General features: G+C 43.9%; 1 protein-coding gene across 1 annotated transcript in view; it reads right to left on the bottom strand.

The window, feature by feature from the left end:
* obscnb (obscurin, cytoskeletal calmodulin and titin-interacting RhoGEF b) overlaps positions 1-16,886 on the bottom strand; it is an 821,414-nt gene that overhangs the window by 107,985 nt on the left and 696,543 nt on the right. Inside the window, exons 97-99 of the mRNA XM_060825732.1 lie at positions 4,707-4,768; positions 4,404-4,515; positions 647-1,086 (exon numbers count right to left, since the gene is read on the bottom strand). Coding sequence (XP_060681715.1) covers positions 647-1,086; positions 4,404-4,515; positions 4,707-4,768 — 614 coding nt within the window. The remainder of the gene's footprint in view (positions 1-646; positions 1,087-4,403; positions 4,516-4,706; positions 4,769-16,886) is intronic.

Here is a 16,886-nt window from a genome sequence, read left to right as displayed (position 1 = left end):
GTTCTGGTATAACGCGATGGTTGCATTCCTCTGCAACCTCATGCTATAGAAAATCGCACTATGGAAAGCCACAAGAGAAAATCACTGTACCTGCTCAGTAGAAAGGCTGCATTATCCAAACAATGTCCACAATTCGTCAATCGCGTTACAGCCAATTCGTGTTGAAGAAACACGGGTTATACCAGAACCATTCAATGAAAGTGACTCATTGTTGTGTCAGAAATGAATGGGGTGACGAACTGTAATATTTTCAAATACATTGATGACACCAAACTGAATGAAAATGTAAGTTGTGCGAAGGATGTAAGGAGGCATTGAATATAGGTTAGAACATGTCAGGCAGGACATAATGTAGATAAATGTGAAGTTGTCCACTTTGGTAGAGAAAAAAAAGAAAAAGGCAGAATATTTCTTAATATAGTCAGAGGTTGGGAACTTCAGGTATCCAAGGAACTTGGTGTCCTTGTTTGTGAATCACTAAAATTTGGCATGGGAGTGCAACAATTAGTTAGCAAGACAAATGGTATGGGCCCTGATCACAAGGGAATGTGAACACAGTAGTAAAATTATTGTGAAATAATCCCTGTGTTAAAAGATAATGCTGACAAACAACAGCCAATCTGTGCATATGTGAGCAATAACTAACCTTTAACATTCCGGGTTTGAGGATCTGATGAATCTGGTTTAAAAGATTTGTCAATTTTGCGAGGTTTCATTTGCCATCCAATGTGCTCTGGGATATCTGTCATTTTCGTACTCTCTTGTGGTACAGCCATATAAAACAGTGGAGAATCTTCCAATTTTTTAAAAGTCTTCTCCATTTCACTGCCTTCATATCTAGTTGAGACTTGACGAGATTCTTCTGATTCTGAAGGAGATGTGGTACTTTCTTTTGTTGAATGGTAAGGTTTGTCGTTCCCTTCATCAGCTTTTCTTTCGAACGAGTTTACGTTGTATTCTGCAGATGAGGGAGATGCTCCTTCTTCATTATTTAGACTGAAGTCTGAGAATGTTACACTTCTTCTCTTTGACTTCTCATACATAATTTCACTTGTGCATTCTGGCAAATGTTCTTGTAAGGCATGCCTGTTGGAAGGGTTATTGAAGGCATGAAGGATTTTAACGTGACAACTAATTAAGTTATGCAGTCTAAGATACTGCAATTGCACCTATCAAAGTATTCACTAATCCTTTTTTTTCAGGCCCTGTTCTCTTTAAATGCCTATTTCCATTGCTAATTCTATCATTTCTGTAATACAGAGCAAGATTTAGTGCAGGTGACAACGATCTCACCCACTGGCTAAACAGCCAGTGAGAGACCAGTAAGGCACTTAAAAGCCATAGACCTTCCACAGGATCACGGTGCTTGTTTGCAACATGTCCAATCCAGTATTGTTGAAGAGTGAGGACACATCAAGGTAATGGTTGAACTGAAATCATGGGGTAGGGGGAGAGATGAGTAGAAAGAACTGGGGGGGGAAATGGGATGGTTCTCAACTGCTTCCCCCTTCTCCCACCCACTCCCCTTCCTGATTCTAGTTTCTTTGATCAAATACTAACTATCTGATGAAGGATGCATCCTCAGAAACCCACAAAAAAGCCGAACAGTGTCTGCTTTTTGAGATTCCCACATGGTATTCTGGTCACTGAATAAATACCACTGATGCTGGGAAGAGAATCTTAAATGGACATTTTCTGTGCAAAGGACCTCAGTTAGAATAGGGATGGGAATGAAGTTATCTTGGAAGCACAGTCACTGTTATAACAAAGGAAACCCATCCATTCATTTTCTCACCTGCCAAATGTTCTCACTGAAAGTCGTCTTTTTCTTAAAAGGGGAGGCAGTGAAATAGTGATAGTAACACTAAACTAGTAATCCAGAGACCCAGTTCAAATCCCAACATGGTAGCTGGTGGAATTTAAACTCAATTAGTGTATCCAGAATTAAAAGTTAGTTTCAGTGATGATGACCAATGAACCAATGTTGATAACTGTAAAAACTCATCTAGTTCACTGATGTCTTTGAAGAAAGGGAATCTACCACCTTTAACCGGTCACTACATGTGACTCTAGGCCTACAGCAATGTGCTGACTCTTAATTGTCCTTTAAGATGGTAAGACATTCGCATTCACTATTATAAAGTGTAAGAGGCATGAAGGGATTATGGATTAGAGTGGTGCTGGAAATGCACAGCAGTTCAGGCAGTATCTGAGGAGCAGGAAGATCAACGTTTCGGGCAAAAGCCCTTCATCAGGAATAGAAGGGCTTTTGCCCAAAACGTCGATTTTCCTGCTCCTCAGATGCTGTCTGAACTGCTGTGCTTTTCCAGCACTATTCTAATCCAGAATCTGGTTTCCAGCATCTGCAGTCATTGTTTTTACCTAGTAAGAGGCATGAAACCAGATAAGCCACCTAGAATTGATGTAGACCATAGAAATAACAACACTAAATTCAGCCCTGTTGACTCTTCAAAGTCCTCCTTACTCAGAGTTTTTAAAAAAAATCATTCACAGGATGTGGCATTACTGGCTAGGTTAACATTTATTACCGATCCTGAATTGTCCTGGAAAATGTGCTGGTAAGTTGCTGTCTTGAACCGTTACAGTCCATGAGGTCTGTGTACGCACAAAATTAGGAAGTGAGTTTCAAGACTTTAGCCCAGTGACAGTGAAGAAATGGTGTTATAGTTTCAAGTCACAATGATGTGATTTGGAGAGGAACTTACAGCAGGCGGTGCTTCCATGCAACTGCTGCCCTGTCTTTCTATGTGGTAAAGGACATAGTTTGGATGGTGCTTTCAAAGGGTTACTTCTGTGTATCTTGCAGATGGTATACACTGTGCATCGGTGATGAAGGGAGTGGAAAGTTGTGCCAATCGAGTGGGATAGTTTATCTCTGAATAGTATTGAACTTCTTCAGCATGTTGGAGCTGCACCCATTAATGAGCCCAGCAAAACTGGCATCAATGGGAATCAGGTGTAAACCTCTCAGCTGATTGAAATCATACCAAGAACAAAAGAAGAAGGTTGTAACTTGTTCTTTCAATTGGTGAAATGGGTGGTTTGGTGGTGGTTTTTGAAAAAAAATTGTGTTTATTGGAGATCATACAGCTTTTAGATTAGATTCCCTACAGTGTGGAAACAGGCCCTTAGGCCCTACCAGTCCACACCAACCCTCTGAAGCGTAACCCACCCCCCTCTGATTAATGCACCTAACACTATGGGCAACTTAGCATGGTCAATTCACCCCAACCTGCACATCTTTGGACTGTGGGAGGAAAGTGGAGCACCTGGAGAAAACCCATGCAGACACAGGGAAAACGTGCAAACGTGCTGGAATCGAATCTGGGACCCTGGTGCTGTGAGGTAGCAGTGCTAACCACTGAGTCACCATGCTGCCCAAGACAATTTTGCAGGAAGTTCTCAAGGTATTTTCCTAATCAACCTGTTCAGGGGTGTTATTATACACTTTTAGAGGAGGTGGGCCTTGAATCTAAGCTTTCTGGATCAAAAGTAGGTACACTACACTGTGCCACAAGAGCCCTAGGAATTCTTCGAGGTAATTTCATCAAGAAGCTTTCTCCATTGCACAGTCAGAGTTTTTGAGGCTCTTAGCAATGCAGCGATAGCGTTCCTAACTCTGAGCTGGGAACCTGGGTTCAAGCCCCATGTGCTCTTGAGCAGTGTAAAAACATTTCTGAACGTCGGTTCAAAAAGACCTATAAGGTTAGAGGTGGAGAATTTACTGTTGACTGCACAATGTTCAGCATCACTTAAGACTCTTCAGTTACTGGTCAATATCCAGGCTTGAGTTGATAAGAAGCAAGTAGCCTTCACAGCACACTAGTTCTGAGCAAAGACAAAATTGAATCTAACTTTCAATGAAATTTCCACTATCAACATTCTGAGAATTACCGTGGTCACATTGGACTGACCATATAAATACTGTGGTTACTACAGCAGGTGGAAGTTAGGAATTCTGCAGCAAGTAACTCACCTCCTGTTTCCCCAGTACTTTTCTACCATTTTTAAGACACAAGTTAGAATGATGGCATATTATTCACATGCTTGGATAAATACAGCTAAAACAAAACTAACGAGTTTCAACACCACCCAGAACAAAGCATTTCTTTGATTGGCACAACCATCCACATCTTCAATATTCATTATTTTCATGACACTCAAGGCAGCAGTGTTTACCATCTGCAAGTTGCACTGGTAACTGATTAACACCAATAGTGAATTAACTCTCACCTAGCAAAAGAGTAAAAAGTCACCAAATATACAGAAGAAGCATTTGCCTTCTGCAGCAAAATCTCAGCCTACAATCCACAGTTAGTTTTAAATATTTTCAGTGTCAGTTGTGAAAGTATATGAGGTAACCAGTAGATTTCAGTACTCACCTTATATCAGCCTTGCTTCTTTGTATATCATGCTCTAAACTTGGTATATGCACTTCAGTTGTTTTTCTTGTTCCAGCTTCAGTGTTTTTCAATGTGAAGTCAGCAACATTTTCTGGAAATGGGCAACACAATGAATTCAGTACAGAAGCACGGGTTTTGCAAACAAACAAATGGTCTTAGGTGAAATTGCTCTGTGGAAGCTTTTCATTTTCTCAATGCCATTAGCTGATTTAAAAGTGTTACCCAAATATCAGTAGTTTAAAATGATAGATCCTTTATATCTACTGTAAGCTGCACTCTTACGGCTGATTGCCACAATCTGAAATGGGTCTACTTCACTTGTCAGAGTGACAAATATGTTGGTACTAGAGAGATGATGATGTAATGATTACATTACTAGACCAGCAATTCAAAGGCCCAGGTTTATCATATGAGGCTAGAAATTCCATTATTTTAACCGGTACAATTTAAATTGAATTAATGAAAAAAAAACTGGAATGAAAAGATAGGACCAGATATTTGCTCAGTTGTGCTGTCTTGGGAAACTTTTATAAATGATAGACTTTCCAGATTCCTGAATCCATTCTGTCCTTCCTGATTTTCACCTGTGTCTTTTAAGGGTGCAGGGAATGTTTGGTGCCCAATTAGCCGTGGGAACAGAACTGGAGGAGCAACTGTGCAAGTAGAGGCCACCTGACTAAAGGAATTAATGCAGGATAACAGGATAGAAAAAATTGAGATTTGGCATCTGGTGTGGCGTTTGGGGCACAAAGACCCCTGCACTGTGATGCCAATCTGGACATCCTTGAAGCATTGAGGGAACAGGAGATTCCCTGACTGGAGAGTAGCAGAAAAAGGCTGCACTGCCAAATGTGGTTTGAGGTTGTTGAGGACACTTAACACTCAAAGTATTATCAGGAGGATCTGGGTCCAGTACCAGGAAAGATTCAGTGACAAGGTGGGTGCAATGACAGAGTCTTTTGGCAGGATCTAGGTCTTCAACTTTCTTTAAACACTCTAGCTTAAGAGCCTGAGGGCTTATACTGCTTTTTAGAGAAGCATAGGCAGACAGTTTTCACAGAACCTTCAGCAGGTTTCAAAAGCATATTGTTGTTGAGAGCTTCCAATAATGACATTTATGACTTTGTATGTCAATGAGCTGATGACAGGTCCAAAGACAGCAGGAGCACCTCATTTCTTTTGTCTTTTCAGGAAAAAAAAACTTATAATGCCTGAGAAAGGGCTCAGAGAAGAGGAGGAATACCATCTGAACATAAAGATGCAGTACACTGACATTCATGAATACATGCTACACTAGGTCAGTGACATTGGTGGTGCAGAGGCCTGTAGTGGATGCCAGTTGCACTCCATATAATGCTCCATCCATCCAAAGCACTACTAAAGGATGAGGCAGTAGCTTTAATGTATGAATGTTACCTCTTGAAGTGGGAGTTGACAAGGGGCGTGCTGACATGGGGCGCAAAGATACAAGATGGCTGCTGAGCCATAAATTGGTCACTTAGCACACAAGATGGCTGCTGAGCAAATACAGCAAAGCATACACAGATACTGCCTGAGGCTAATAGGATACTAGCACAATAGACACAGAGCATAGATGATTAGTTTAAGGTGGGTGGGGGACAGAATACACATCAGTAATGACTACTGCTCACCGAACTGTCTGAGTCCAGCCACCACTTTCAATATAAATGTTAACTACCTGAGATTACTAGTATACAAGTGTTAATACTTAAGATCTGCAGTAATGGAAAACGATCTTCCTTCTCAGGAAGAACGATCATGACCACTGAAACTGACAATGATTTTGTAATGTTTTCTGTAAACAAACCCTGCTGTACAAACAAAGACTCGATACTTGAACTATCGTACCACAAAATGTATAAAATATCATGACATGTGCTTCGAGAGTGAGAGGAGGCTCACAGCTGACAGCCGTGCTGACAAACATCTCTCTCTCCCCTGAGCTCCGGTTTCTTTGTACAATAAACTCTGTAATTGGATCCCGATTCTGACTCTGAGACTGGTGATTTTCCCCACAACAATTGGCACTGCAAGCAAGGTCTCCTATTCACGGTGCTCTGGTTAAAGGCTGCAATTGGGGAGCCGGGATAAGAGACACTTTGAATCTGCAAACAGGAAGAGTGAGACTAGGCCAAAAATACAGTTTAAATGAGTATACCATCGTAATGTGTAACTTGTGCGATAGTAGTGGGTTGTGCATGTCTGTGGAGCGTAAGTGGGAAAGTATGCTAACTAGTGTGATAACCAGCTGCTTATGCTGAAACGACCAGAGGATAAGACAGTGCCTGCCTCAAAAACTGTGCTGTAAACCAGTTGTTAAGGTTAGAAAAAGTACAGGAGGAAAGGTAGAATGACTCTCTTCCCTCCTTCGAAACTGTACAACAAGGACCAACTGCTCCCTCGGCAGAGTAGGAGGTGCAAGAATATAATCTAGCGCCAATCACTAGAAGGGGAACAGAGCTGCAGCCAAAAGCAAACTATAAATCCTTTACCCCAGGGGGAAAAGGCAACACATCATGGTCTCCCTGGACAAATGACAGCCACAACCAAGATTCTGGGAAGAGCTAGACAGTATATGGGTAGGGCACCAACGGCACTTGAGGGATATACAAATGGAGACAGGTGGATGGTGGACCTGAAGCCACAGCAGCCAGAGACTATAGGGGGGAACAGTGGACACATGATGTTGCCCTAACTGCTGAGATAGATGGCCAGCAGGCCCCCTTAGCCCATTTTAAAGAAGAGATCCAACAGGTATTAGGAAATGCTCCCATGAACTGGAGCAAAATCACGACCACTAAACAGCTTAAAGGGGAAGGAGCCTCTGAGTATGGGGAAAGATTATTTAGGGTATACCAGGAGCGCTCAGAACAAGCAAACCCAGATCGTGGGGACTGGGCATTCATTCAGGCTTTTAAAGACGGGCTCTCTAGCGCCCATAAATCCATCCTGAAAATCAGAGTGATAATGTTCCAAAATGATGACGACTTGGGCTAGTGGGGTGCAGGAGACTGAAGCTCCAGCAATAAAAACAAAAACCGACAGAGCAGCCTACTGGAACAGAGTGAAGGAAGCAGAACCAAACTATCCTGCCGACAGGGATACTTTGCCAGAGACTGTAGGGCCCCACAGGCAAGGAATAGGTCAAGAAACAGCGTAAAATACTGCAGCCACTGCAGCAGAGCAGGGCATACAGAGGCAGTGTGCTGGTAAAAGCATGGAGGACCCCTAAACAACACCAAAGTCTTGATTGACTGTACAAAAGAAAAATTGATCTGGCCAAAACAGGATGGTCAAAAGACCGAGACTGGGAAAATTACAAGCCACCTCGAGACTATTAAAGTAGCTACAGCCACCAGTAGGAACTACAACCTCAAAAATGGGTGATTTGGAGCCATGTGCGCCTCCATCCCCGAGGCATGGACAGAGACAAAGCTAGACACAGGTTTAAGTCGAGATAGATCCTAGGTATAATGGTGTCCAGACCGCAGCATAAGCCCCACTGGCAGAACTCAATCAAGCCTGAAGCAGAAAAAGCAGTCATGGAGATAGTTCAAGGACTAGTAAAACAGGGAATCCGGAGGGAAACCACACACACAACCAATTCCCCAACATGGCCATTGATAAAGCCTGATGGGAGCTACAGACTCAACATTGACTCAGGGATGGTGGAGAGAATAAACAGAACCCTTAAAAATGCTTTAGCTAAGGCCATACAGACATCAGGGAGAAGTGCTGCCAGCTATACTAATGAAATTAAGAGCCACCACGAATCAAGCAAGCGGACGAACACCCTACGAACTAATGACCGGGTGACAATGCAATTACCAGAGACCATTACAACGGGGTGGGACAAAATTCTGAGACACGTACTGGAATTAAGCACCCAACTAAAAGGGATGCGTAAATTGGTAACTGAGAGACAAGAGCAAAAGGACAAGGCAGGTGAACTTGAAACCTTCCCTAAGGTCCCAGCAGCTGGGAGCCATGTCCTTGTACAAACCCTGCCTGACAAACCAGGTTTTGCCCCAAAATGGAGTGGGCCATATGAAGTTATAGCTGAAAACGTGTTGCTGGAAAAGGGCAGCAGGTCAGGCAGCATCCAAGGAACAGGAGATTTGACGTTTTGGGCATAGGCCCTTCTTCAGGAATGAAGAAGGGCTTTGCCCGAAACGTCGAATCTCCTGTTCCTTGGATGCTGCCTGACCTGCTGCGCTTTTCCAGCAACACATTTTCAGCTCTGATCTCCAGCATCTGCAGACCTCACTTTCTCCCCATATGAAGTTATAATCAATGGTGACGTCTGCACCTGTACAGACATTAGGGGAAAAGGCACGTGGAAGCACTGGACCCAACTGAAACCATATAATAACTCCTATGAACGAACTAATATGATTGATCACCCTCTAGGCACAGACAGGAACTGTAATGCAAGACAGTGACCAAGGGGAGAGCACCGAGACCACAATCAAGCAAACCACAGAGGCATGGATAAAACTGCTGACAAGACACAGAAATCACCTACTGTTGCTGACCTCCAGGTAGCAGCTCATAGCTGACAGCCATGCTGATGAACGTCTCCCTCTTCCTGGAGCTCCGGTTTCTTTGTACAATAAACTCTGTAGTTGGATCTTGATCCTGACTCCGAGACTGGTGATTTTTCCCATAACACCCTCACTGACACCGACATCATCATCATTTACCGATTGATTCCTCAGAATAAGGGACCATCTATCCAGCAGCAAGTGTCAGAGGCTGCCCCTACTGCTTCTGAAATGGGTACTGCCACATTGAGGATGATTGCCCTGGACATCTCAGTCACAAGCAAGGGCACATGAGCAGGCTACCTCCACCTCATCCTTGACCACAAGCAGTGCATCTTGCAGAAGTACTAGGAGCTACAGGCCACCATATCAAGCAGAGAAGTGTGGACAAGTGTGAGGTGATTCACTTTGCCACCGGAACGCAAAGTACTGGGCTAATGGTAAGATTCTTGGTAGTGTAGATGAGCAGAGAGATCTCAATGTCCAGGTACACAGATCCTTGAAAGTTGCCACCCAGGTTGACAGGGTTGTTAAGAAGACATAGAGTGTTTTAGCTTTTATTAATAAAGGGATCGAGTTCCGGAACCATGAGGTTATGCTTCAGCTGTACAAAACTCTGGTGCAGCCGCACTTGGAGTATTGTGTACAGTTCTGGTCACCGCATTATAAGAAGGATGTGGAAGCTTTGGAAAGGGTGCAGAAGAGACTTACTAGGATATTGCCTGGTATGGAGGGGAGGTCTTACAAGGAAAGGCTGAGGGACTTGAGGCCATTTTCATTAGCGAGAAGAAGGTTGAGAGGTGACTTAATAGAGACATATAAGATAATCAAAGGGTTAGATAGGGTAGACAGGGAGAGCTTTTTTCCAAGTATGGTGACGGTGAGCACGAAGGGGCATAGCTTTTAATTGAGGGGTGATAGATATAGGATAGATGTCAGAGATAGTTTCTTTATTCAGAGAGTAGTACGGGTATGGAATGCTTTGCCTGCAGCAGTAGTAGATTCGCTAGCTTTAAGTACATTTAAGTCGTCATTGGACAAGCATATGGACGTACATGAATAGTGTAGGTTAGATGGGCTTCAGATTGGTATGATAGGTTGAGGGACGAAGGGCCTGTATTGCGCTGTAATGTTCTATGTAGAACTGAGCAGTTCAGTTGGTTTATTTTACAAGTAAGTGAAGATCTCTTTCTCTTATCCAACACAATATAAATATTGACACGTGATGCTAATAATTTTTAATGATGATATTGGGACCAGTGAAGGAAAGCAAGGATCCTTGAAGAACAGCAATGCCAGTACACAGACATTATTAATTGTAATCCCTAAGTAGTCTTGCAAGGTTCTCCCATTGTTCTTCCTCTAAATATGAGAACAGTGTATAACAGTTCCAATGTTTCTGTGTTGGGTCATCAAATTATAAAGGGTTCACTCTGAGAACTGTCTACTTCTTCTTCTACCTCACTCTGACATCCTCCACTATTCTTGTCACTTGATACATTTGCTCCTGCGTATCCTATTGTTTGCAACAGTATTATTTCAACATGCTTATCTCACATGACTATTCTTTCTATGATCAGGAGTATCTTATCAGATTGTTAATCTTACCAACTGTCCTAATTACCTTGTATGGACCACTGGATTTTGCTTTCAGAGGTTCACATTGTAAATGCAACTAATGCCAATACTTCATCTCCCACTTGATATGTTCTGGCAACAGAATGTCTGTCTATTCATTCTTTCATTTTCACTTGTGACACTTTACATGCCCTTGCGCTACGTTATGTGAAACTGTGAGTCCTTCTAGGAACATGGAAAAAGTGAGGACTGCAGATGCTGGAGAGTCAGAGTTGAAAGGTGTGGCACTGGAAAAGTACGCAGGTCAGGCGGCATCCAAGGAGCAGGAAAGTTGATGTTTCGAGCATAAGCCCTTCATTGAGAATGTGGAGGAGGAGTGGGGCTGAGAAATATATAGGAGGGTGGGAGTGGGCCTGGGGGTAAGATAGCTGGGAAGGCGATAGGTAGATGCAGGTGGGGGAGGTGATTGTGATAGGTTGGTGGGCAGGGTGGAATGGATAGGTGGGAAGGAAGATGGACAGGTAGGACAGGTCTTGAGGGTGGTGCCGAGTTGGTGGGTTGGATCTGGGAAACCACACAGTATCAACATCGATTTCATTAGTTTCCAAATCTAACCCCCACCCCTATCTCACCCCAGATCCAAATTCAGTTTTATGAATTAGCTCATAATTTTCAGCTATTATTGTTATCTGTCGAGCTGTTGCAACCCTTTGGTTCTTGACAAGAACTCATATTATGCGGTTAGTGAGTTTTAAAATTCTTCTATAAGAACAACTTCTCTCAGGAATTCACACTTGCTTCAGCTCATTTTATTTCAAGTTGCTTACATTTTTCCTCAATTTCAAGCTGCTTTAACCGAAACTTAATTTTACCTAAGTCCATTGTTTCACGACCTAAAATACCTAAGGTCTGTTGTATTTTCAATAAGCCTAAATGCTGCAACAATACTTTAATTATGGCTTCCTAACTTCTGCAGGCAATCCATCCTCAACTTGCTTGTCAACTAAACCAACTTGACCTCTGTATCTTCAATTCAGTCTGTCAGGGACACTCTGCCACCTGCAGGAAATTCTTTGAAATTTTCATTTCCATTTCTTATTTGCAGTACTGAACCAAGGTTTTCTCATGGAATGAGCTGCCAGAGGAAGTGGTGGAGGCTGGTACAATTACAACATCTAAAAGGCATCTGAATGATATATACATAGGAAGGGTTTAGAGGGGTACGGGCCAAGTGCTGGCAAATGGGAGTAGATTAGGGTGGTCGGCATCTAGTTGGACTGAAAGGTCTGTTTCCATGCTGTATGTCTCTGTGGCTCTACTAATGTCTCACCGACATCCTTGTTGCCTTTGCTTCAAATTAATCCTGATGAACTCCTAAACTCTTGTCGCAACCACTTTGGAAAATATGCTGATACTCAATCCCGCTATTCTCAGCTTTGTCACTAATATAATGATTTAATCCAAAAGCTCCATTTAAACTGATGGAATTAGGTAAGCAGAAAGCTCTGAACCAGGTTCTTATACCTAACAGTAAGTACAACTTATTACAAAAATAAACTCTTTTTATTCATTCATGGGACATGGGCATTACTAGCTGGACAGCACTATCCCTAGTTGCCTTTGGGAAGGTGGTGATGAGGTGCATTCTTGAGCTGCTGCTGTCCAGGTGCGGTAGGTTGACCTACAATGTCCTTAGGGAGGGAATTCCAGGATTTTGACCCAATGATAGTAATATATTTTACAAGTCACGATAGTGAGTGGCTTGAAGTGTACTTGCAGGAGGTGGCGTTCCCATTTATCCGTGCTGTCTCAGAATCTTCGGTGAACTTTTGCTTTGTGTCTTGTAGACAGTGCTCACTGCTGCTACTGAATTAAATGAATTGAGCTGAATTTGTCTTATTGTCAAGTACTCAAATAAGCACAGTGAAATGTTTACAAGTTGCCACTTATGGCGCCATCTTAAGTACAAAGGTATCTAGGTACATAATCTTCAGTCCAAGTTCTTTGGGAAAAAAAAAGAGAAAATAAAGAAATAACAAGTCCAGCACTGCAAATTGTAGGAATGAATTAGAAAATAGATAAATAAAATGTTCATAACAATGGTCCTTCCAACCCAGTACATGCTGGCACCTAGTCTCTAGTCCGCGCCAGGCCTTGACTCCAGACTATGTTGGGCTTCACCTCATGGTTCTTGAGGCCAGGAGACTGCTCTGGAAACACCTAGGGACCGGACGTCCACACTGAAGCCAGGCCAAGCTGAAAGACTGGCTTGGACTGGCAGTGGAAATCGTCACGCTGGGCCAAAAGACCACTGCGTCAGGCTGGCAGGCTGCCACACCAGACCATGAGGCCAAGGTTCTGAGGTCGGGTATCTGCAGCCCAGAGTTCAAGCCTGAACTGAGGCAGGGAGTCCAAAGCCGAGAAGAAAGAAGACAGAAGAAATAAAAAGAAAAATAAATGGATGGAGCAGATGTGTTCTGGCTGAAGCATCCTACTCTACCATCATTTTGGACACAGAGTGTCAGTGATGGAGGTAGTGAATGTTTTTGAATGTGGTGCCAATCAAGCAGGCTGCTTTATCCTGGATGGTATCAAGATTCTTGAATGGTTTTGGAGCTACGTGCATCCAGGCAACTGGGGAATATTCCATCACACACCTAACCTGTGCCTTAGAGATGATGGACAGGCTTTGGGGAGTCAGGTGATGAGTTATTGCCGCAGTATTCTGAGTCTCTGATCTGTGTTTATATGGTGAGTTCTGTTGAGTTTCTGATCAATGGTAACCCCTAGGATGTTGATAGTGGGGAATTCAGCGATAGTCGATAAAGTTTGGAGCTGAAAAAAGCACATCAGATCAACTGGCATCAGAGGAGCTGAAGAGTCAATGTTTCAGGTTGGGACCTTTCACCAGGACTGATAAATTCAGCAATGGTAACACCATTGAATATGAAGGGCTGGTGGTTAGATTGTCACTGACCTTATGATGGAGAGAAAGTCATTGAAGAAACAACTAAAGCTGGCTGACCACCAACGATGACAACCATCTTTCAATGTGCCACAGAGTATGTCAACAAGCTGAGAGTTTCCATTGATTTCAGTTTTGCTAGGGCTACTTGATACACACCCAATCAAGTGCTGCCTTGCTGTCAAGGGCTTTCACTTGCACCTCCCCTCTGGAATTCAGCTACTTCATCCATGTTTGAACCAAAGCTGGAATGAAGTCAGCAGTCGAATTGACTTGGTGTAACACTAACTGCGTATCACTGAGTAGGTTATTGCTGAGCTGGACCTGCTTCATCTCACAACTGATGACATTGTCCATCAGTTGTGGCGGCACGGTGGCACAGTGGTTAGCACTGCTGCCTCACAGCGCCTGTAGACCCGGGTTCAATTCCCGACTCAGGCGACTGACTGTGTGGAGTTTGCACGTTCTCCCCGTGTCTGCGTGGGTTTCCTCCGGGTGCTCCGGTTTCCTCCCACAGTCCAAAGATGTGCGGGTCAGGTGAATTGGCCAAGCTAAATTGCCCGTAGTGTTAGGTAAGGGGTAAATGTAGGGGTATGGGTGGGTTGCGCTTCGGCGGGTCGGTGTGGACTTGTTGGGCCGAAGGGCCTGTTTCCATACTGTAAGTCTAATCTAATCACTTTACTAATAATGAAGTGTAGACTGATGGGGCAGTAATTCGCTGGGTTGGATTTGTCCTGATTTTTATATACAGGGCATACCTGGGCAATTTTCCACATTGTTGAGTAGATGTCAGCGTTATAACTATCTTGGGACAGCTTGGCTAGGGGAACAGCTAGTTCTTATGTACAAGTCTTTAATACTATTGTCTGAATGTTGTCAGAGCCCACAACCTTTACAGTATCCATTGCCTCCAATCATTTCTTGATATCACAGAGTGAACTGAATTGGCTGAAGATTGTCATCTGATATTCTGGGGACCTCTGGAGAAGGCTAAGATGGATCATCCACTCGGCATTTCCAGCTGAAGATGGCTGTGAATGCTTCAGCTTTATTTTCAGCACAGATGTATTAGGCTCTTCCATTATTGAGGATGAAGAAATTTGTGGAGTCTCTTCCATTGAGTTATTTAATTGCTCACCACCACTCACAACTGGATGTAGTAGGATTGCAGCGTTTAGATCTGGTCTGTTGGTTGTGGGATTGCTTAGCTCTACCACTTGCAACTTAGCAATGTGGCACGCAAGTAGTCCTGTTTGGCTAGAGTTGCTCCTGCTTTCCCTCCTATATTCTCCACTGAACCAAGGTTGATCTCCTGGCTTGACGGTATTGGTTGAGTGGGGGCAATGCAGAGTCACAAAGTTGCAGATTCTGCTGGAGTACAATTTGCTGCTGTTGATGATCCACAGCGCCACATGGATGCTCTGTCTAGATTCGTTCAATCTGTTCGAAGTCTGATCCATTTAGCACAGTGATAGTGCCACACAACATGGAGGGTTTCCTCAATGTGAAGTCAGACTTTGTCTCTACAAGGACTGTGCAGTGGTCACTCTTACTAATACTGTCATGAACAGATTAATCTGCAGCCTGTAGATTGGTGAGGATGACATCAAATATGCTTTTCCCTCTTGTTGGTTCCCTCACCACCTACTGCCAACTTAGTCTAGCAGCTATTTTCCTGAAGAGCCAACCAGTTCAATCAGTAGTGCTGCTGCTGAGCCACCCTTGATGGTGGACATAGAAATGTCCAACCCAGAGTACATTTTACACCCTTGCCACCCTCAGTGCTTCCTCCAACTGTTGTTCAACATGAAGTGCTCATTCATCAGTACTGATTCGTCAGTCACTGACTCATTAGTATGCGGTAATCAGCAGATTTTCTTATCCGTGTTTAATCTGGAGCCATGACATTTTATGAGGTCTGGAATCAATGTTAAGGACACGCAGGGCACTCCCTCCTGACTATATACTACTGTGCCACCAGCTCTGCTGGGTTTGTCCAGGGGTGGCACAGGACATATCCAGGGATGGTGATGGTGCTGTCTGGGACATTGTCTGTCATGGATGATTCCATGAGTGTGATTGCGTCAGGCTATTGTTGTATCAGGCTGTTGCTTGGCTAGTCTGTCACACTGACCTCCCAATTTTGGAACTAGATATTGCTAATAATGAAGACTTGACAATGTCGACAGGTTTGGTTTTTGCCTTTTTTTTGTGGTACTCAGGCTGATGCCAAGTGGTCTGTCCAGTTTCATTTCTTTATAGAGACTTCATAGCCATTGTTACAACTGAGTGGCTTGCTAGGCCATTTCAGATGGGAGAAAGTGAGGACTGCAGATGCTAGAGATCAGAGTTGAGAGTGTGGTGCTGGAAAAGCACAGCATGTCAGGCAGCATCCAAAGAGAAGGAGAATCAATGTTTCAGGCATATGCCCTTCATCAGGAATGAGGCTTGTGGGTCAGGGCTGAGAGATAAATGGGAGGGTGTGGGGTTTGATTTTTTTAGATTTTAGATTCCCTACGGCGTGGAAACAGGCCATTCGGCCCAACCAGTCCACACCAACTCTCCGAAGAGTAACCCACTCAGACTCATTTCCCTCTGACTAATGCACCTAATACTATGGGCAATTTAGCATGGCCAATTCACCTGACCTGCACATCTTTTGGATTGTGAGAGGAAACCGGTGCACCTAGAGGAAACGCACGCAGGCATGGGGAGAATGTGCAAACTCCACACAGACAGTTGCCCAAGGCTGGGATTGAACCTGGGATACTAGTGCTGTGAGGCAGCAGTGCTAACCACTGTGCCACCGTTGGGGAAAGGTAGCTGAAAAACTGATAGGTGGATGAAGCTGAGGGAGAAGGTGATAGGTCTGGAGTGCTTTGCCAAGATGGAGGTTTGGGACTGGGATTATTTGGGGGGAGGGGAAATTAGGAAGCTGTTGAAATCCACATTTATCCAGTGTGGTTGCAGGTCCCAAGGCGGAATATGAGGTGTTCCTCCTTCAGGCATTGGGTGGTAACAATTTGACGGTGGAGGTGGCCTAGGACCTGTAGATCCTTGATGGAATGGGAGGGGGAGTTGAAGTATTCACTCATAGGGCGGTGGGAATGGTGGGTGCAGGTGTCTCAGAGATGTTCTGTGAAACGATCCGCAAGAAGGCGCCCTGTCTCCCCGATGTAGAGGAGACCACACGAAGTGAAACTGATGCAATAGATGACATTGGTAGAGGTACAGTTAAATTTCTGACAGATGTGGAAGGATCCCATGGGGCCCTGGATGGATGTGAGGGGAGTGGTGTTGCCACAGGTTTTGCACTTCCTGAAGTGGCAGGGAAGGGTGCCAGGAATGGGGTGT

This window comes from Hemiscyllium ocellatum, chromosome 5, assembly GCF_020745735.1.
Source record: "Hemiscyllium ocellatum isolate sHemOce1 chromosome 5, sHemOce1.pat.X.cur, whole genome shotgun sequence".
Classification (NCBI taxonomy): Eukaryota; Metazoa; Chordata; class Chondrichthyes; order Orectolobiformes; family Hemiscylliidae; genus Hemiscyllium; species Hemiscyllium ocellatum.
Note: the sequence above shows the minus strand (reverse complement) of the source record. Positions and strands in the feature narration are given on the sequence as shown.